This window comes from Saimiri boliviensis, chromosome X (genome assembly GCF_048565385.1).
Source record: "Saimiri boliviensis isolate mSaiBol1 chromosome X, mSaiBol1.pri, whole genome shotgun sequence".
NCBI lineage: Eukaryota > Metazoa > Chordata > Mammalia > Primates > Cebidae > Saimiri > Saimiri boliviensis.
The window spans coordinates 86644402-86665905 of record NC_133470.1 but is presented as its reverse complement, the minus strand read 5'-3'; the positions used below and the strand labels follow the sequence as shown (position 1 = coordinate 86665905).

Genomic DNA, 21504 nt, shown 5'->3' with positions numbered 1-21504 from the left:
TTCCACGTTATCTCATCTATTCCCTTGATTTGAAGTGTTATGTAGATGTCAGTGACCTCCACTTTTAAAATCTATCTCCAGCCCTGAACTCCTACTTGAGCTCCATACCTGAGAATCACACTTATTATAAAATCATCAAAAGAGTTTTCTACATGATGTCTTCACTTGGATATTAAACAGAAAGGTTAACATGGCCATATGGGAACTCTTGATTCTCCTTCACTGGATTGCCTCTCTCGTCCCCACTTCTGGTTCTCTTCATATCAATAACTGGCAACCACCAGTCATGCTGCCAGCTTCACAAGCACAAAGTCTAGAAATCATTCTTGTTTCCTTTACTTCATTTACCATTTTATCCAATTCCTCTGAATGTTTTTTAGCTTCTACCTCCGCAATATGTTTCATATCTACACATTTCTCACCATTTGTGTAGCCTTGATGTACCACCCAAATCCAGGCCACCATCATCTCTTTTTTTTTTCTTTTTCTTTTTTAAATTGACCAATAAAAATTGTGTGGATTTATGGCATAGAACATGATGTTTTGATATATGTATACATTGTAGAATGGCTAAATCAGCTAATTGACATATGTATTATCTCACATACTTAACTTTTTCTGATGAGGTCACATAAAATCTACTCTCTTAGCAATTCTCAAGTGTACAATATTTACTATAGTAACCATGACGTGGAATAGAGATCTTGAACTTATTCTAACTGAAATTTTGTATTCTTTGTCCAGCATCTCCCCATTCCTTCATCTCTTATTTTTGATGAAGGTTCATAGCTAAATTCTGCTTCTGCCTTTGCTCCCCACTTTATTCTGTTTGCAACAAATAGTCGTAGGGATCTTGTAAAAACCTACCATGCCACTCTCCTGCTTAAAAGCACTTCATGGGCTGGGCTCAGTGGCTCACACCTGTAATCCCAGAACTTTGGGAGGACAAGGTGGGTGGATCACCTGAGGCTGGGGGTTCAAGACCAGCCTGGCTAACATGGTGAAACCCCATCTCTACTAAAAATGCTAAAGATCAGCTGGGTGTGGTGGCAGGCACCTATAGTCCCAGCTACTTGGGAGGCTGAGGCAGGAGAATGGCTTGAACCCAGGAGCCAGAGTTTGCAGTGAGCTGAGGTTGCGCCACTGCACTCCAGCCTGGGAGACACAGCCAGACTGTGTCTCAAAATAATAATAATTGAAAGCACTTCATGTTTCACTCAGAATAAAATATCAATTTCTTACCATATACCCTACATGATCTGGCCCTTCTTATCTCTCAGGCTTCATTTCCTACTACTTTATCCCCTGGTCATCCCACTGCAGCCACTCTGGGATCCTTTCTTTTCTTTAAATGGGGAAAATTATTTCCTGCTTCATGTTGCACTTACTGCTTCATCTCCCTGAGACGGTTTGGTCCCATGTCTTCACATGGTTGCTTTCTTGTCAATCAAATCTGACAAGTTTGACAAATCTGACAAACAGCTCAGATGTTACCTTCCTAGTAAGGCTTTTCTTGCTTACTCATTCTTACCAATTATTATACATGCAGATACCTGAAACTTCTGTTCTGTTGTCTATGTGTTGATTATCTGTTCACACTGCTCCATCAGTCTGTAAGATACGAAAAAACAATCACCTTGTTTTTCTTGTTTATACTGTATCCTGAACCTCTAAAGCAGAATATGACTCACAGTAGGAGCTCTGTAAACATTTGTTAAATAAATGAATAAAAGAGGCTCAGTTTAACAACAAGTGCCAAATCCCTGCTATGAATTAAGTACTATGTCAGACATTGGGGATATGATGAAGAATTTGTATGATACACACTGTAGAGGGTAAACAAAAACAAGTTCACGGTTAATAGTAAAGTAGAAAAGTCCTTTGTGGTTTATTTGTAAAATACACTGGGTATCCTTTCTTTCTTTTTTTTTTTTTTGCATTTTAGATTTTGGGGTACATGTGAAGAATATGCAAGATTGTTGCATAGGTACACACATGGCAGTGTGGTTTTCTGCCTTCCGTCCCTCGCCTGTATCTGTCCTTTCTCATGCTATCTCTTCCCACCTCCCCACCCCCCATCCCTCCCCCATTTCCCCCCAACGGACCCCAGTGTGTAGTGCTCCCCTCCCTGTGTCCATGTGTTCTCATTGTTCAACACCCGCTTATGAGTGAGAACATTCGGTGTTTGATTTTCTGCTCTTGTGTCAGTTTGCTGAGAATGATGGTTTCCAGGTCCATCCATGTCCCTACAAAGGACATGAACTCATCATTTTTGATGGCTGCATAATATTCCATGGTGTATATGTAGCACATTTTCTCTATCCAGTCTATCATCGTTGGACATTTGAGTTGGTTCCAGGTCTTTGCTATCGTGAACAGTGCTGCAATGAACATTCGTGTGCATGTGTCCTTATAGTAGAATGATTTATAATCCTTTGGACATATACCCAGTAATAGGATTGCTGGGTCAAATGGGATTTCTATTTTTAGATCATTGAGGAATCGCCACACTGTATCCTTTCTTGACAATATATGGACTCCCCTATTGTTTTGTTTCTTTGAATGAAGTATAGGAGATGAAAGTTATTAAATGGAACTGGAAGGCAATGGATAAATTTCTTTAGAAATTGACTATGGAAGAGTGTCATGGGTTGTTTCCTGAATTTGAAGACCTGTGCCTAGAATTTAGTCTCCAAACTGGGACAGTGGTCAGGATCACTGATCTTGAATCATTTATGCAGTTGGCATCATTTACTTTTCATGTTACTACTATTTCACACCCAGTTACACACCCTATTTTTAAAATTGTACTTTAAGGTATGGGATACATGTGCAGAACTTGCAGGATTGTTGCATAGATACACACATGCCATGGTGGTTTGCTGCTTCCATCCCCCCGTCACCTACATCAGGCATTTCTCCCAGTGTTATCCCTCCCCAACCTCCCCACTCCCAGCTATTCCTCCCCTATCCCTCCACATCCCAACACACTCAATTGTGTGATGTTACCCTCCCTGTGTCCATGTGTTCTCATTGTTCAACACCCACCTATGAGTGAGAACGTGCAGTTCCACACCCTATTTTTATTCCCTCATCAGTGAGGGCTCTAAAGCTCTCCTTATGCATGGCCTCCCTCTTACCCAACTCTATTGCTAGAAAAGGGTCAAAGACACATGCCTGTCAAGAAAGCAATAGCCACTGTCAAAATTATCCTTGTCATAGGATTTTACACTTTTAATGGAGATCAAAGTTGTATGTGATGGGTCTCATTTTTCTGTAAGGAGAAGGAACCAATGTTTATTGATATGAATCATTAAAATAACTTGAGATTGGAGGGCTGTGTTAGTGAAATCCCTTTGCTAGTGAAGTTAGTGGAGTAGGTAGAGTTGAGGAGGTAGAGAGTGGCACATGTTGACAGCAAAGTCTAAGCACAGCAGCAGAAACACATCCCATTGGGGAAACCAGAAAACCTTGAAGAATGTGATAGGACAGATGGCGGAGAGGTCAGTACCAGTAGCTTTGAAAAGATAAAAGATAAGGCTTGAAGATATTCTATTTTTTTTTTTTTTTTTTTTTTTTTTTTTGAGATGGAGTTTTGCTCTTGTTACCCAGGCTGGAGTGCAATGGCACGATCTCGGCTCACCGCAACCTCTGCCTCCTGGGTTCAGACAATTCTCCTGCCTCAGCCTCCTGAGTAGCTGGGATTACAGGCACGTGCCACCATGCCCAGCTAATTTTTTGTATTTTTAGTAGAGACGGGGTTTCACCATGTTGACCAGTATGGTCTCTATCTCTTGACCTCATGATCCACCCGTCTGGGCCTCCCAAAGTGCTGGGATTACAGGCGTGAGCCACCACGCCCGACGAAGATATTCTATTTAAGGGCCTTGCTTAAAGCTTAAATACATTAAAGTAAACAGTGAAGTTCCATAATTTAGTCAGGACTAGGGGAGGGCTTTAGGGGTCTAGATCTGCTTAGAGCCCTTGAATTACCTGGCAGATTATGGATACTGGGCTTTGGTAGAACTTGAGAGAACAAAAAAAGAACTAGAAGTTGAAAAATCATAAAATCTTTGGACAGGTCATAATGTGTGTGGCAGAAATTGAATTGGAGGATCTTCAAAGTCTTTTTCAATTCCAAACACTTCTGTTTTTATGATCATTTATATACAATTTGTTAGTTGACATCAGATCCTTCATTAGCACTTAGCATTTTCTCATGAGTCTTTTCTATAAATTAAGTATAACTTTGAAAAATCTAATACCCATAGCTAAATATTTTGATGTGACACTGTTCTGTCCTTTCTTCTATTTTTTCTAAAAAGATAAAGTCAATCCAGAAAGCTCTCAAAAGAAATTAAGCCGAATGCCATCACTTCGTACCTATGATGACTTCAACCAAATGGCGCTTCAGGTAAGAGGGCTTTTATTCTTTGATTACTACATATTTGAATACATATAATAGACGACAAAGAATAGTGTTTGTCAAAGTGTGATTAGGAGATCATATGCATCAGAATCACCCAGGGAGCTTGATAAAAATACAGATTTCTGGACCCTAACTTAAATAATCTGAATCAGAATCTCAAACCTGTGAGGGCCAGGAGTTTGTATTTCTCTCAGGCTCCCCAGATGCTGTTTATGCCAACTGAGTTTTGAGAACCACTGATTTTGAGTTACAACAAACACAAATAAGTCTCTGCATAGGTTAGTGGCAAGATAAGTGGTTATCTGGTAGACTCATTCAACATAAATTGCTATACTCTAATGAGTTAGCCTTCAGGTAGTTTTCTCCCCCTCAAGAAGGTAAGGTGTTTATAGTTTCTATCTCCAAGAGAACCAGTTAGTTTCAAAAGCCACAAGCACCCTGAAGGACCACAGTCCTTCGAGGCGGACAGATAAGGATACAGATTTTGCCTTTATTACTTACTTGCTGTGTGTCTTGACTGAGTTACCATCTCTAAGCCTTGATTTCTTTCTCTTTAAAGGGGGTAAAAAATATCTTTATCTCGCTGAGATGATGTGAGAATAAAATAAACATGTATGAAAATTTATAGTACAGTGTTTGGCACACATTAGATGCCCGGAAATTATGAGTCTAGTCCCTTTTCCCCTTCGGTACTGGCTGACCACCTAGCACTATGACCATTAGTGGTCATAATGGGGTCTGAAAAAGGCATTGTGTGAGTGAATCTTTTCAAACTTATCCCAATGTTAGAGGCAAAATTCTACTAACTGTGAATGAGTGGAGCCATATTTTAATACTCTACTTCATCTTTCTTCCTTTCAAGCAACAGACTCTCACTTTTTTTTTTTTTTTTTTTTTTGAGACAGTGTCTCACTCTGTCATCCAGATTGGAGTGCAGTTATATGATCATGGCTCACTGCAGCCTCAACCTCCTGGCCCCAAGCAATCCTCCCACCTCAGCCCCCAAAGTAGCTGGGACCAGAGGTGCACATTACCATGTTCAGCTAATTATTTTTTATTATTATTTATAGAGACAAGACTTCACTATGTCACCCAGGCTGGTTTCCTGAGCTCCTGGGCTCAAGCAATCCACCTTGGCCTCCTAAAATACTGGGATTACAGGCGTGAGCCACTGTACCTGGCCCTCTCTCAATTTTATTAGAAGTTTTGTTTTAGGGATCTTATACACAAATATTTGCTAAATAGAGGACTTAAAATATATTATGTGAAATCCTGTTACTAATTTTATGAAACCAGGTGCTTATTTGAAATATTTTGGGAGCTAGACAAAGTGTAACTATACCATACAGGGATAGTTATGTTCACAACTATGGAATATACGACATTCAACTGGAAGGATCAGAATATCTTGGGTAATTCCCTCCTTTTCACTTTTTTCCCCTCCATTTGGCTTTACTAATTTCCCTGGAAAAGTCTGTTCCTTATTCATGAAGTTTTTTCATGCAGTAAACAAGCTATCTCAGTCTGGCTAATCAGAGCTGACTTTAACCAGAGACATGAAAACATCAGGGAATCTGAGAAGAGAGACAATAGAGGCTCTTTGTCTTTACTTTCCGGTTTCATTACAGCTTTGGCCATTCTTTTGAAGCATGAAAGAAAGTAGAGTTTGGAAAGCAAGAGAGTGAGGTGGCTTTCTTCCTTATGGCTTGTAGTTTAGAGCAATGACTTAGCTTTGGATGTTTCCTTCCTGTTTGCCATACTGTTAGTCAAACGTAAAAGCCTCTTGACATCTGCGTAACAACCTACACAGTGCTCTCATATAGAGTAGCTAATTTCATCCTCACAAGAAGCTTATGATTAACTTAATAATGATGTCAATCCCTCTTACTGTAGGAAAGAGGAGACCAAAGCTGGGAGAATTTGTGCCTTTCCCAAATCCAAGACTGTTGAGTAGCACAGCTGAGTAGTACACCATGTTTTCTCACCCACACACCAGTCCATAGGGGTCCAGACTAACACAGAGCAAACCATCTCGGTAGAGAATATGGTAATCAAAATGCCAAAAGCAAGTAGATATACAAAAAATGAGTAGAGGAGCAAAGTGCTTTACCAGATCTGCCTAGACTCTTTTCTGAACCTATGTGTTTGGAAGTTAACTTCAGGCGTGTGGTAGTTTTGGATGTCATCTTTTGATGTCTAATAGGAAATAGCAAACACCCAATTTTAAAAGCTTTTACTTAACATTGTATCTTACAAAAATGTATACAATATATATGATCAGTTAAAAAAAAACTACAGGTAACACTGAGCTTAAGAAATAGAGCATTATCGGATCCTTTCAAATTCCTTTTGCCATAATCTTCTTTTTCTTCCTTTTTATTTTTTAATTGCATTTTAGGTTTTGGGGTACATGTGAAGAACATGCAAGATTGTTGCATAGGTACACACATGGCAGTGTGCTTTGCTGCCTTCCGTCCCCTCACCTGTATCTGTCATTTCTCCCCATGCTATCTCTTCCCACCTCCCCACCCCCCCGGCCCCTCCCCCATTTCCCCCCAACGGACCCCAGTGTGTAGTGCTCCCCTCCCTGTGTCCATGTGTTCTCATTGTTCAACACCCGCCTATGAGTGAGAATATACGGTGTTTGATTTTCTGCTCTTGTGTCAGTTTGCTGAGAATGATGGTTTCCATGTTCATCCATGTCCCTACAAAGGACATGAACTCATCGTTTTTGATGGCTGCGTAATATTCCATGGTGTATATGTACCACATTTTCCCTATCCAGTCTATCATCATTGGGCATTTGGGTTGGTTCCAGGTCTTTGCTATTGTAAACAGTGCTGCAATGAACATTCGTGTGCACGTGTCCTTATAGTAGAATGATTTATAATCCTTTGGATATATACCCAGTAATGGGATTGCTGGGTCAAGTGGGATTTCTATTTTTAGGTCCTTGAGGAATCGCCACACTGTCTTCCACAATGGTTGAATCAATTTACATTCCCACCAACAGTGTAAAAATGTTCCTATTTCTCCACATCCTCTCCAGCATCTGTTGTTTCCTGATTTTTTAATGATCACCATTCTAACTGATGTGAGATGGTATCTCAATGTGGTTTTGATTTGCATTTCTCTAATGACCAATGATGATGAGCATTTTTTCATATGTTTGTTGGCCTCCTGTATGTCTTCTTTTGTAAAGTATCTGTTCATATCCTTCGCCCATTTTTGAATGGGCTTGTTTGTTTTTTTCTTGTAGATCTGTTTTAGTTCTTTGTAAATTCTGGATATCAGCCCCTTGTCAGATGGGTAGACTGCAAAAATTTTTTCCCATTCTGTTGGTTGCCGATTCACTCTACTGACTGTTTCTTTTGCCGTGCAGAAGCTGTGGAGTTTGGTTAGGTCCCATTTGTCTAGCCATAATCTTCTTTTTCTACACCACTTCTTTCCTACCATTTCCTGAGTTCTGTGTCGATCTTCCTTTGCTTTGCTTTGTATTTTTAGGACATGTGTATGCATCTCTAAGTGATATGTTGTTTTCTTTTGCATTATATTCACCTGTATATAAATGGAATTATATTGTATGTATTCTTCTCTGACTTGATATTTTTGCTCAACCTTTCTTTTTCAATTCATCCACGATAGTGCATGTAAATCTAGTGCATTCATTTTTACTTCTGTATTCTTGTTAGAACATACTACACAATTACTTACCCATTCTACTGTTGATAGGCTCCTGAAATCTGTTTTATCTCATGCTCCTTAGGAAGTAGAGGATGAAGCAAAACTGATATGCTAAGGTTTTAGTGGGATATGCAATCTCAGGATAGTGAGGGTGAGGGGAAAAGTAAGGCAAAGAAGAAGGGAATTGAAATATAGGGTGGTTTATTATCAAGCTGGATACAGCTTCACAGGAACACACAGTGGGTTGTTCAGTCACTCTTAAACTATATGAAAGGCACCACACCTTGGAATAGTCTGTACAGGGAAAGAAGGGAAGAAGGGAAAATATTGTGTCTATCACTTCCTTTCTATCTCCTGTCATTAGTCAAAAGTCACATGGATGTTTACATGGATGTTTACATTCTGTCCTTTGGGTTTCCTGGCTTTTCTGGAAACCCACTGTGGAACCCAGATCCCATGCCCTGAGGTGGATGAAGTTTACAGCTTTCATGAATCCAGTCACTTTGGATGGATACTGAAGCCCCTCCTGCTAGTGGAGTTAGGAGACTAGACGGGGACTGCAAAAGCAGAGCTAATATCCCTGGCTTGATTGAAGGTGGGATGGGGTATGAATCTTGAAGAGGCGCATAAACTGGGTTTGGTATAGCTGTAGGTTTTTGTTATTGTGAGCAGTTCTGGTTTGAACATTTTTGTTCATATATCCTCTTCCATATAAGCAAGAGTGTTTCTAGGTGTATATCTAAGAGTGAGATTGCTGGAGGGTAGGGTGGAGTGATAGGGTGGCTTCCCTCTACATGAAAGTGACAAATTGCTTTTCAAGTGGCTGTGTTTCACTGTGTATTTTACTGTTCATTTATATTCCCAGTAGTATGGATGAAAGTGCTTATTAGTCCACATCATTGCTAATAATTTATTGTCTGATTTTCAAATTTTTGTCAATTAGGTGGGAATGGAATGGTGCCTTGTTTCATTACAAATGACAATGAGCATCTTTTCACAAATTTTGAGGCCATTTGTGTTTCTTCTTCTATAAGATGCTTATTTCTAGCCTTTGCTCAGTTTCTTATAGTATTGTTCTTTCTAGCTATTTATATGTTGGAGATTTTTAAAATAGATTTTGGAAACGAATCACTTGCTAGTTATGTGTTGCAAATTTCTTGTGCTAGTTTGTAGCTTACTTTTTCACCATTTAAAATGACTTGACAAACAGAAATTATTAAATCTAATGTAATCAAATTTACCAGTCAAAGGGTGTTTATTTTCTTGTTCAAGAAATCCTTACCTACCACAAGGTAATAAATATATTTTCTTATATTTTATTTTAAAAGCTTTAACATTTTATCTATTATATTTAATGTGTTTATACTTTTTGAGTTCATTTTTGTGTATGTTATGAAGGAGGAACATTACAAAGATAAGAGAATATTTTAAACTAATGATTCTGTTTCTTAATGGTGATGTGATTGGTCATGTTTTCTACTTCATTCCAAGTCACTTTTTGTAATTTATGTTTTTCTAAGAAGTGCTTTCAAATTTATTGGCATAAAGTTGTTCATAATTTTCTCTTGTTACCTTCATGTCTGAAGGTTCTGTAATGATATCCACTTTTCACTACTAATGATTCATATTACCAGAGGTTTGTCAATTTTAATGTTCTTTTCAAAGAATTGACTTTTAACTTCCTTGATTCTCTCCATTGTGTCTTTATTTTTTTATTTTATTAATTTCTGTTTTTAGTTTTATTATTTACTTATTCTACTTTTTTGGGTTCATATTTTGTTCTCTAACAATTTTAGGTTATTTAATTCATTGATTTGTCACCAGTTTTATTTTCTAATATGTACATTTAAGCAAAGATTTCCAAGTGCTGTTTTAGCTGCATTTCACAGTTCTTGATAAGTAGTGTTTAAAAACTATTGTATTATAAATACTTTCTAATCTCCATAATAACTTATTATTTGTCCTCTTATTTATTGTGGTAAAATTTATATAACATGAATTTATCATTTTAATCACTTTTAAATATGGAATTCAATGGCATTAAGTACATTCACATTTTGTGCAACTATCACCACCATCCATTTCCAGCTTTTAAAGCTTGCATAACTGAAACTCTGTACTCAAACAGTGACTCCCCATTCTCATTTTCTCCATGTTCTTGGTAGCCACCATTCTACTTCCTGCATCTATCAATCAATTTGGCTATCCTGGGAACTTAATATAAATGGAATCATATAGTAGTGTACTTTGGTGACGTGTTTCACTTAGCATAATATCTTCATGTTTCAACCATGTCATAGTTTGTGGCAAAATTCTCTTTCCTTTTAAGACTGAATAATATTTCATTGTTTATTACATATTTTGGCTATCCATTCATCTGTTGGACATTTAGATTGTTTACACCTTTTGGCCATTATGAATAATGATTCTGTGAGCATAGGTGTACACATACCTGTTTGAGTCCCTGCTTTCAGGATTTTTTTGGTATACACCCAAAAGTGGAAATGCTGACTCACATGATAATCCTATGTTTAGTTATTTGAGAGACTGCCATAGAGTTTTCTATAGCAGCTTTGCCATTTTACACTACAATCAACAGTGCATAAGGGTTTCAATTTCTTCATATCCTGTCCTATAACTTTCTGTTTTGTTTTAATCATAGCCCATCCTAATGGGTTTGAGGATTTTGTGACTTTATCGTAGAATCCTGCTTGCAATTATTTGGGCTTCCTGAATATTAAGATTGGTGTATTTTATTACTTCTGGATAATTTTCAACCTATATCTCATTGAATATATCCTCTTCTCTGTTATATTACTTCCTTCTGGAACGCTGATCAGACATATGTTGGACTTTCTCATTCTCTTCTCGGTGAAATTAAATTATCTTATTTTCCATTTGTATGTCTTCTAGTGTTACATTCTGAGCCATTTCTTCAGCTCTTCCCAGTTCAAAAATTTTATTTCTGGCTGTGTTCTAACATACTATTTAACCTATACATTAAGTATCTAATTTTGATGGTAATATCATTTATAGACATTTTGTTTGATTATGTTTTATATCGCATTAGTCAGTTTTGAGTCTCTTGTTTCTTCATATTTGTAGTGTCCTTTCTTATTTATTTAAGCCTATTAAGCATACTTATTTTGTATTCTGTATCTGATAATTCCAATATTTGTTATTTTTAAAATATGAGTCTGCATTTTATTATGTCTATTGCCTCTTGTTTGTAATGTTTCATCTCTTCCTGTGTTTTATTTTTTACTATAAGCTCATATTATTTGTAACTTTATCTGCTGGAATTATTTGAACACTCATTTAAAGATAATTCTCTAGATGTGATTTTGATTTCCTTTTGTTAGACATATGGGGTCAGTACCACAGTAAACTAAATATTAGACTTTGATTGTTGAGGTCCACACAGATAGTGTATGAATTCTACCTCCAAGTTTGTGTGAGGGTGGGCTTCTGTTTAGCACCTCTTAAAGTTGGCTATTTTCTCTTTTCCTACTCTTCCCAGGACTGAAGCTGAGGCAGGTATGCACATTCTCTGTCTCCTTTCATTGGATAAGATTTTTCTGTTTCACCTGTTGAAGGTGTCACCGTTTTGGAGACTTGGCCTTATGTTGTAATCTTTGATTTCACCTCCTACCTTGTACAGGCCTCGGCTTTGCTTTTGTCCCCTAAACTTTAGGCCATCAGTGTTGGGAAGATAGTCTCAAGGAAAATACAGGGTCTGATATTCTCTGATGTCATAATTCTCCAAATGTAGTCATTTTTGACACCAGATTATTTCCCTTACTTTACCAATAGCTTGGTTCCGTTTTGAAAAATAAGTTTTATTCATCATTTTAGATATTCTCTACCAGGAGACATTTGTCTGGCTATTGAATCCATTATATAGCAGGGAAGTGATGGGCATATCCATATTTATAAGGAGATGACTAACCTAACCACAAAGGAAAGTGCCCTTAAAATATTTTTAACATTTTTGAAATTAGGTGTTCTAAAAGTGAAACAACCTACACACAGAAATGAATCTTCTTGGCTTGTGTTAGAGAACTTCATGTTAATTGGGTGTATACTGAAATTTGTTTGTTTAAATGACACATCATTTGATAAACATTTCATGCTTAAGGTTAAGTAGATTCTGTGTAGGAGGCAGAATAATGGAATTTTAATTAAGTCTGTGCCTACTTTATTGACATTTAAGGACTGCAATACATTTTCAGTGTGCTATTATAATTATCTATGCATTTAGAAATGAAGCTATCATTTTATTATTGTTCCATTATTTAATTACATTATTATTCTCCTGTCATTAGTCATTAGATGGCTTTATGATTGCACTAAGCACAGATGGAGTGATCATTTATGTGGATGAAAACATCTCTTCTCTTCTTGGACATGTATCAGTAAGTTCTTCCTACTTTTGGGAAAATGGATCATTCTGGTTTGTTGTTTAGGAGTTTATTATTTATTTTCAGGAGCATAAAACTCATCACAGAAGATGTTTTCAATGTTGTCAAAGCGTGACCCCTGTTTTATTGTCATTTCCATTGGTTTGAGAATACTATAGATTGTCTTTGTAAACAACACAAATTTATATTTTACAGTTTCAGAATCTGAAAAGTCCAAGATCAAGGTGTCAACAGATTTGGTGTCTAGTGAAGGCCCACTCTCTGGTTCAGAGACATCTCTATTCTTACTATAACCTTACATGGTAGAAGAAGCAAGGGAGCTCTTTGGGGTTTATTTATTTATTTATTTATTTATTTATTTATTTATTTATTGAGACGAAGTCTCACTCTGTCACCCAGGCTGGAGTGCAGTGGTGTGATCTTGGCTCACTGCAACCTCCACCTCCCAGGTTCAAGTGATTCTCCTGCCTCAGCCTCCCGAGTAGCTAGGATTACAGGCACGCACCACCACATCTGGCTAATTTTTATGTTTTTAGTAGAGACGAAGTTTCACCATGTTGATCAGGCTGGTCTCAAACTCCTGACCTCAAGTGATCTGCCCATCTTGGCCTTCCAAAGTGCTAGGATTACAGCTGTGAGCTACCATGCCCAGCCTAGAGGTCTCTTTTATAAGGACACTAATCCCATTAATCGTCTCCAAAGCTCCACCTCTTAATATAATACCATCACATTGAAAGTTAGATTATTTCAATATATAAAGTTTTGGTGGACATAAACATTCAGTCTGTAGCAAGGCCTTCATATTCCACTTATATATGTGTTTGAGCAGGGGTTACCCATAATACATTTACCAACAACAGTCCTCGCAAACAAACTGTCTGCCATTGGCATGGTTGTGTTAACAAAAGGTTTTGGGAGAGGATATGAAGAAATTGAAATCCTATGCACTATTGGTGGTAGTGTAAAACAATCACATCTCTGTTGTTGTTTTACATATTCCTCATTCCACAGAGTTGTCTCAAGAACTTGACAAACCCTGATCCAGAGGTCTATAGTACTCAAGTTTGGAATGTGGAAATTAATAGAAGTTAGGTTAGATTACCCTGTAGTTAGGTTGGAAGTGGATTAAAAACATTTCACTAGTTTAGCCAGATTAGTTGGTATGTTCTGTGACCTTCTTGGGAACTCACAGTATTTATACTCTTTAAAAAAAAAAAAAAAGAAACTTACAGATGCTAGAATCAATCTCTTTTATTTCTAATTCTCTTTCATTCTTTAATAAAACAGTCTACATTTCCAAATTCAGTTTATATTTGTAGGATATGAAAACACATCAATAAAGTGCAAATAGTAGAGATATTTATTGGATTTCACTTTAGTATATTTAAATCATAGAAGGGCAATAATCTTTTAAAATCTATATTAAAAGAAGGAATGTATGATTATGATCCATTACAGCTTAAATTTTATTATAATGAAGACCAGAAAACTACCCAAATTCTTGTGGCATCAGATATTGCATAAACCAAATTGGTCATTGACTGAGACTGGTGACTTTTTCTTATTATGCAAGGATTTTTTTATAGTGATGATGTTAGTTGAATGAATAAAATGGTGCCTGTTATCATCATCATCATGGTATTAAACTTTTATCCATCATCAAACTTTTATCCATGCCATCATATTTTCCCAATCGTTGATTGCATTGAGTTTTTTTTTTTCCCCTTTGGAAAAACTCAGTCATTTGTAGTAGTAAGTTCTAATCACTGCCCCCTGTTCTTAGTAGCCTGCCCTCCTACTCACCCTACTCCATCATTCCCCCCAAAAATAAAATCGAATCTGGGGGTTTACATATATTTATTCTATTTTGCAGTTACTCACTGTACTAATATTTGTGTGACAATTAATAGGTATTTGCAAACTTTGCTTTTGAAAAACCACCTTAATTTTTTGTTTGTATTTATCCTTGCTTCATTAGGCTCTAAGTACCTTGATCTTTCTACCTTGTATAATAAGAAAAGCAAATGCTAAAAACTTACAAAAGTAACATAAGGTTGATTGTGCTTTCAGGTCTTTGCCCTTTTTCTAAGTAAGGAACAGAGTCACTGGAACAGGTCCACTGTTTCAATAGGTGGTTAATTGTAAGGCTTATTGTCATTGTTCCTATCCCTAGACAACTAATAAGAAACTCATTACCACTAGTCGCATCCAAGAGAATGTGGACCATCAAAAGATAGCTCACTTTGAACTCTTTTAAGGGACAATCCTATCTTCATTTTAAAACTAATGAAAGAACTTATGAGACATAGCACTTTGTATCTTGTTATGGTATGGCTTTATATTTTACTTCATAATTGATTGTGCATATTTAATCTGCCCAACTAGACTATGTGCTCATTGGAATTTGTTGTCAGGTTCATCTTATGTAACCCTTATAAGAACTAAGTATAAAACCTTATTCAATGAATAATTTCATGTAGAATGTCCAAAATGTAGGAACTGGTCTAGTAGCAAATTTTCTGTGCCTGATGCAAACTGGACTTGTGGCAGCTATGGTGTAGTGGAAAGGACCTAGGCATGGAATTGGATGGAACTTCCATGTGAATTTCATTTCTGCATGTCTGAACTCTCAACAATTGGACAAGCCTTAATTTCCTGATAAATAAAACAAATGGTAGTTCTTCCTCTTCCAGGGGATTAAGTGAGCTTGTTTATGTGAACATACCTAGAACAGTGACTGGCATGGAGCAATATTTTGTCATGTGTTAGATGAGTGAATGAGTGAGTGGTCTCCACAGGGATAACCTAGTTTGGCATCTAAAGTCTATTTTATAACTAAACCAATGAAAGCATTTTTATTGAGAAAGTTAAATTTAGTTTAAAAAATCTACGTTTATTTTGGGAAGTCAGCATTTTACTGTGTAACTTTCACTGTCAACATATATTGCCTGTTAATTTCATAATGTTTTGTTTGCCAGATTAAGGTAACATATCCATCCTTAATCAAGCCAAGCTTGATTGAGACAGCATCCATCTGCTAATTTGAGCACTGAACAGTTCATAGGCTGGCCTCTACAAATAGGCCATGAAGATATATTTCAAAATACTCAAAATATGAATACTAATCAGTTAAAAAATCATTGCAATTTGTGGTTCATCACACAAAGCCATTATTCAGCTACAAAGAATACTTTATTGCTTTGTTCCTATCACATTAAAAGCTCATTACTTCTGTATCTGATAGTCAATTTATCCACATCTCACCATATTTCAACTACGTGATACAGTATTATTCACGCATTCAACCAATATTTACTGAGTGCTTACTAGTGCCAAGCTCTGTTCTAGGTGTTGAAGATGTAGCAGTGAGAAAGACAGACAAGGTCTCTGTTATAATTTAATTGACATTTTAATGGGGAAGACAGATGGTAAACAGATAACAAAAAAAGGCAATAAGAGAATGTCAAGGAATTGGTGCTATTTAAAATACTTTGGAGTAAAGACCTGCAGTAAGTGAGGGAAAAAGCCATTGCAAATATTTGGGAACGAGTGCTTCACGTTGAAGGGGGAGTTAGTTTAAGGGCTATGAGATGAGTATTTACTCTCGTGTTTGTATGTGAATGAGGAGTTAGGTGTACCTGGAGTGCAGTGAGCAGCAGGGAGAGAGAATGAGAGCAGATAAGGTCAATAGCAGTAAGAAACCAGAACATAGAATGGTGAAAACCCTTATAAAGACTTTGGCTTTTATTCAGAATGACTTGGATAACCAGTGGAAAATTTTGAGTGAGCAGAGGAATAGCATAATGTGACTTATATTTTGAAAGGATCACACTGGGTGTTCTATAGAGAATGGGGTGGTGGCAGGGGCATGACAAGAATAGATGCAGGGAGAGCAGTTACAACTACTGCAGTAATCCAAACTGGAAACGTGACTTAGGCCAGGTAGTGAAAAGTGGACTGAGTCTGTATGTGTTTTGAAAAGTGATCCATTAGAGATTGCTGATGGACTGCATGTTGAATTTGAGAGATAAAAGGCAAGTCAAGGACAAGTAAATGGGTAAATGGTGGTTGCCATTACTGAAAACTGAGAGAGGAACATATTTTATCAAAGAAAAGCTCAGGAGTTATTTTGGATATCTTAAAATTGAAATCCTATTAGACATCCAAGTTGAGATATCATGTGGGCAAGAGACGAGTATCTGCAAATCACTAACAGATAGGTGGTATTTAATGAGACGGAACTGGAAGAGACCATATAGGGAAACAGGCCTAATGACTAAGCCCTGGCACTCTGATGCCTAGTATTCAGGAAGCAAGAGTAAGGTCTAGCAAACTGTGAAGGAGTAGCCTTTGAGGTGGAAGCATATCCTTATGTGTGTGGTGTCCTGGAAGTCAAGTAAATGCTTCAAGAGAAGAGAAAGGATCAACTGCCACAAATGCTGACATGCTTGGTAAGATGAAGGCTGAACAGTGATTATTTGATTTGGCAATATGGAGGTCATTAGTGACCTTGGCAAAAGCAGTTTCAGTGGAGTGGTTAGATATAAACTTCATTAGTGTGGTTTCAAGAAAGAGTGAGAAGTGAAGAAATGGGAGGGGACAAGTTCAGTTTGTTTCAGGAAATTTTGTTTCAAAGTGGACCGGATAAGTAGAGTTATAATTGAAGGGAGAGGTAGTAATGTAAAGGAAGGTTATGCGTTTTTAGAATTTTGTGTTGTTGGTTTTGTTTTCCTGATTATTTAAAAAATTTCTCGTTGATACATAATATTTGTACATATTTATGGCATGCATGTGATACTTTGATACTTGCAAAGGATGTGTAATGACCAGATAGATAGAAGACAGATATTACAGCAACGATAATACAGCATTTTGTATGCTTAAGGGAATACCCAGTAGAGAGGTAAAGAAAACTTGATGTGTGGAGTAGGGTGAGAATTTCTAGAACAATGTCTTTGGATAGCCTACAGAAAATGGGATGCAGTGCATAGGTGAAGGACTTAAATTTAGTTAGGAGCTTATTCATTGGAAAAGGAGGGAAAGCATATCTGTAGGCACAAGAACAAATAGGTTGGTAGATTTCGTGTCAGATGTTGACATTGCCCCCCCCCCCTTTTTTTTACTGAAATAAGAAATGAGGTCAGCTGAAAATGAAGGAAGGCTAGGGATTTGAGGTTTGAAAGAGGAAAAAGAGTAGGGGAGCAAATTGTCTAAATACATGATTTTGGGACAGAGTTGAAAATGTATTTCGAATAATATACTGCTTGGTTGTGGGTTTTTCTTCATCTAGCATGCAATTGCTTGGGTAAAGGTGTAGGGTAAATGAAAGGTTGGAAGGAACCAGAGTCAACATTTTCCCAGGCAAATATAATAGAGGGAAAGAACACATAGGAATGATTACAATGACCATGGAATCTGAGCTTGATAGGGAAAGATGTCACGATTTGATGAAGATTATGCACAGTGAAAATGTGATAGGAATGGACTAGAGGTCTCAGTGGATGGAATAATTACTGGAGAGGTGTTCTTGTATGAGCGCACTGAAAAGGTAGGAGGTGGTGTCATAAAGTAGGATAATGTGAATTGTATTTTTAAGAGGTACAACAGATATAACTGTAGATGGCTGAGGTAGGGCAGAGCATAAGCTTACTGGAGGTAAGGAGATAGAGGAACTGAACAGCATTAACACAGATAAAAAACTTTACTCTCTCATTTTCCCCCTCCTTTTCCCCTTCACCTCCTCCTCTTCTCTCCCTCCAGGCCAGGATTGTGGACAGAAAATTATTAAGCTTTCTGCCTGATGAAGAGAAAAATGAAGTCTCACAAAAGATTATTCTCAAATATCCTTTGTTAAACCCAGGTATGTATATTTTCAAAAGTAATAAATTCTTAGGTTTTAAGGGACAAGTAACAATCAATGGGTTAATTTTTAAAAAGTTATTAGATCATATCTAATATATTAATTTACTTTTATATAATATTACAATCTATATTTCTAGTGTTAAAAAAATCTCTCCTCCAATAAATCTCATTCTTCACCATGGACTCTGATTATTATAGCATTTGTACAATTGCATTAGTGCTATGTCAAGAATGGACCATTGTGTATAGTGTTTTGGCTAGTGCCCTACTCTACTGATACAACATAGGTAGCTATGTAAGTGCTAATGTTTGTGGAAAGAAAATAATATTTTTGTAAAATCTAGTCTAAGTAAGACATTGGTCATATGAAATAATCCAGTAGAATATGTTAAAGTACAAATGTAGACTTGTTTTGTATTTGTTCTCTTTTTAATAGAAACACATATTGAATTTTGCTGTCATTTAAAAAGAGGAAATGTTGAACATGGTGATGGTCCTGCTTATGAATATGTGAAATTCATTTTGAATGTAAAAGATGCTTTTGATGGTAAGCAATTCTGTTTATATTATCTATATGACATTGATGAGTTATGTAGCCCCTCATTACTAACATAAATGCTCTTCTGCTTGGCAGTTGCAAACTGTCTGATATCCCTATGACCACAGTATCTGACTACTCACATTAATTATACTTTAAAAAAATTAACAGTGAAATGTACAAGGTGGGGATCGTACCAAATCATGATACACTGAGTTAAGGATGGCTCTTTCTTTTTATAAAACAAAGAAATGATTGCAAAAATATAACAAAAGACATTTAAGGCATATCCAAGCTGAAAATAAAGGGGACTCTATGTGTACCAGAAATCAAAGTTTAAAGCAATATGAAAATGGTAAGAAGCAGCTTATTTTTGGTGGCCTCAGTGGATTTTAAGTCATGCATAGGCTCCATTGGCTGGGGTCTGGAATTCTAACACCCAGTCAAGCACCAGTATATAAAACCTAGAGATCAATAAAGTGATCAATAAAGTTCTGGCCATTGGCCTAGAGGAATAATGAGTAGGTTTATCATCTCTCTGGGAATTTGAATGGACAAAAGTGTGCCATTTACAGGAAATAAAAACCCCAATTTTTGTTGTGTGTAGATATAGGGTCCATTTTATAAATTTTGAGGTTTCAGAAACTGCAAGCTGAGAAATTAACATAAATTAGGTAACATTAACTCGTTTGGAGCCATTAAAACATCTGGGACTTGAATCAGAGGTAAATAACCCAAATAGCTAACAAATATATGAAAAGATACTCAAACTCACTAATAAGCAAATAATGAACAATTTAAAAACCAGTGACATTAGCACTCTATACCTATCAGAATGGGAAAATTAGGAGTGTGAATAATACCAAATATTGGTGAAGATGTGAAAAATGAATAAATAAATTAAGTCATGCAAAAGCTGGCTGATATATTTGTCACGATTCTTGGAAATTAATGGTCACACCTTTTGAAAAAATCTTACCTGACTATGTATGCAAGATTACACACACTCTCTCTCTTTCTTTCTCTCTTTTTCTACCCATGTGATCTATATAAAAGAGAGGAGCCACATTTCTTTTGGAGACTAAAATGTCCATTCACAGGGTAATAACAAAAGACTGAAAACTAACCTTAAGTCTCAACATTTGATTTTCAGTAATGACTTCTTTATGTTTTGGTGGGGAGGATGGCTGAAAAGGAAAGAAGACAGGAAAAATCCCATGGCTCAGAATTCTGAAAATAGTCAATGGGTTAGCAAACAGTACATGGATGTGGCAGGTGTTTGTCTTCTTGTTTAACTGACCCACCTTTCTGTTGTCACATGTGTGTCTATCTTCCTTAGAGTCTACTGTGTTCTTTAGTAGTTTCTGTTCCAGCCGCCGCTATGCTGACTTGTCTGCTTCAGATATTTCTTGGGAGGATCAGTTTTATCTTATGGGAACTGTTTGTATTCACAGGACTCAGCTCCTGCAGGTGAGTACACTGTGTTTGTGCTTCCCCCATTGTGGCGATGGGGGCTTTCTTTGAAGGGTTATTTCTCTTTTCATCTCTCAGCAACTGGACATTGCTAAATTACTCAGTGTGTGCAGAGGGTTGTGCTAGGATATGTTAATAAGGAAAATCAGCGCCTATGTTTCAGAAGGTGAACATCTCAGTGAAAATTTAGACACAGTTGAACGAGATACACAATCATTTACAAGGATTCTTGATATAATATAAAATATTATAAAATATAGATGCTGGGGACTGGAACACATTAAGAGAAATGAGCATTTTGGCAGGTGGATAAAAGAAGGCTTCTGATACCAGGTGAGTTTTGAGGCAGCTCCACCACAGCCCCATTGGATAGCTGATTGTATAGGCTTTTGCTCACTTTGTGTTCTGTAATATGGCATTCACAAATTCTAGCTCTAAAAAGGATTCACTGAAATTCATCTGATAGATTCAGCTTCTATTAATTTATCCATTCAGTAACATATTTAGTAAGCACCTACTCTGTTCCAGGTACTGTGCAAGGTGCCGGAGAGATATTAGGGGAGATAGGCAATAGCTAAGTAATATTGAAAGTGCCATGGAGGATGACAGAATAGTGTGCTAATGACTGGTAGGGGTAGGGAGTTCAGAGAGAGCGGTCAGGGAAGGTCTTTTTTGAGTAATTTGTCTTTTGAGTGGAGACCCCTAGGAATGCTAAGAAAGGAGGTAACACAGGTAGAGGGTTCAACATCTGTAAAAGACTAGCTTAGAGAGTTCCAAGGAACAAAGTAAGTTATGTGAGCAGAATAAGGTGAAAGAGGGAAGGATAAGCAGAAAATAGGCTCCAAGAGGTAGACAGGGGACATATTATGTAGAACTTTGAGATTCATGATAATCAGTTTGGGTTTTACTCCAAGTGCGTTGGAAAGCAGGAAGGTGACATGATCTGATTTTCTTTTCTTATTTTTCTTTTGAGATGGAGTCTTGCTCTGTTGCCCAGACTAGAGTGCAGTGGTATGATCTTGGCTTACTGCAACCTCTGCCTCCTGGGTTAAAGTGATTCTTCTGCCTCAGCCTCCTAAGTAGCTAGGATTATAGGC

The 21504-nt window shown here is 37.0% G+C and overlaps 1 protein-coding gene across 1 annotated transcript in view; it reads left to right on the top strand.

Annotated features, from left to right (window-relative positions):
- The window catches only part of PASD1 (PAS domain containing repressor 1), a 76712-nt gene that overhangs the window by 13422 nt on the left and 41786 nt on the right, over positions 1-21504 (top strand). The window contains exons 3-7 of the mRNA XM_003943426.2: positions 4326-4414; positions 12439-12528; positions 18295-18394; positions 18833-18943; positions 20274-20404. Coding sequence (XP_003943475.2) covers positions 4326-4414; positions 12439-12528; positions 18295-18394; positions 18833-18943; positions 20274-20404 — 521 coding nt within the window. The remainder of the gene's footprint in view (positions 1-4325; positions 4415-12438; positions 12529-18294; positions 18395-18832; positions 18944-20273; positions 20405-21504) is intronic.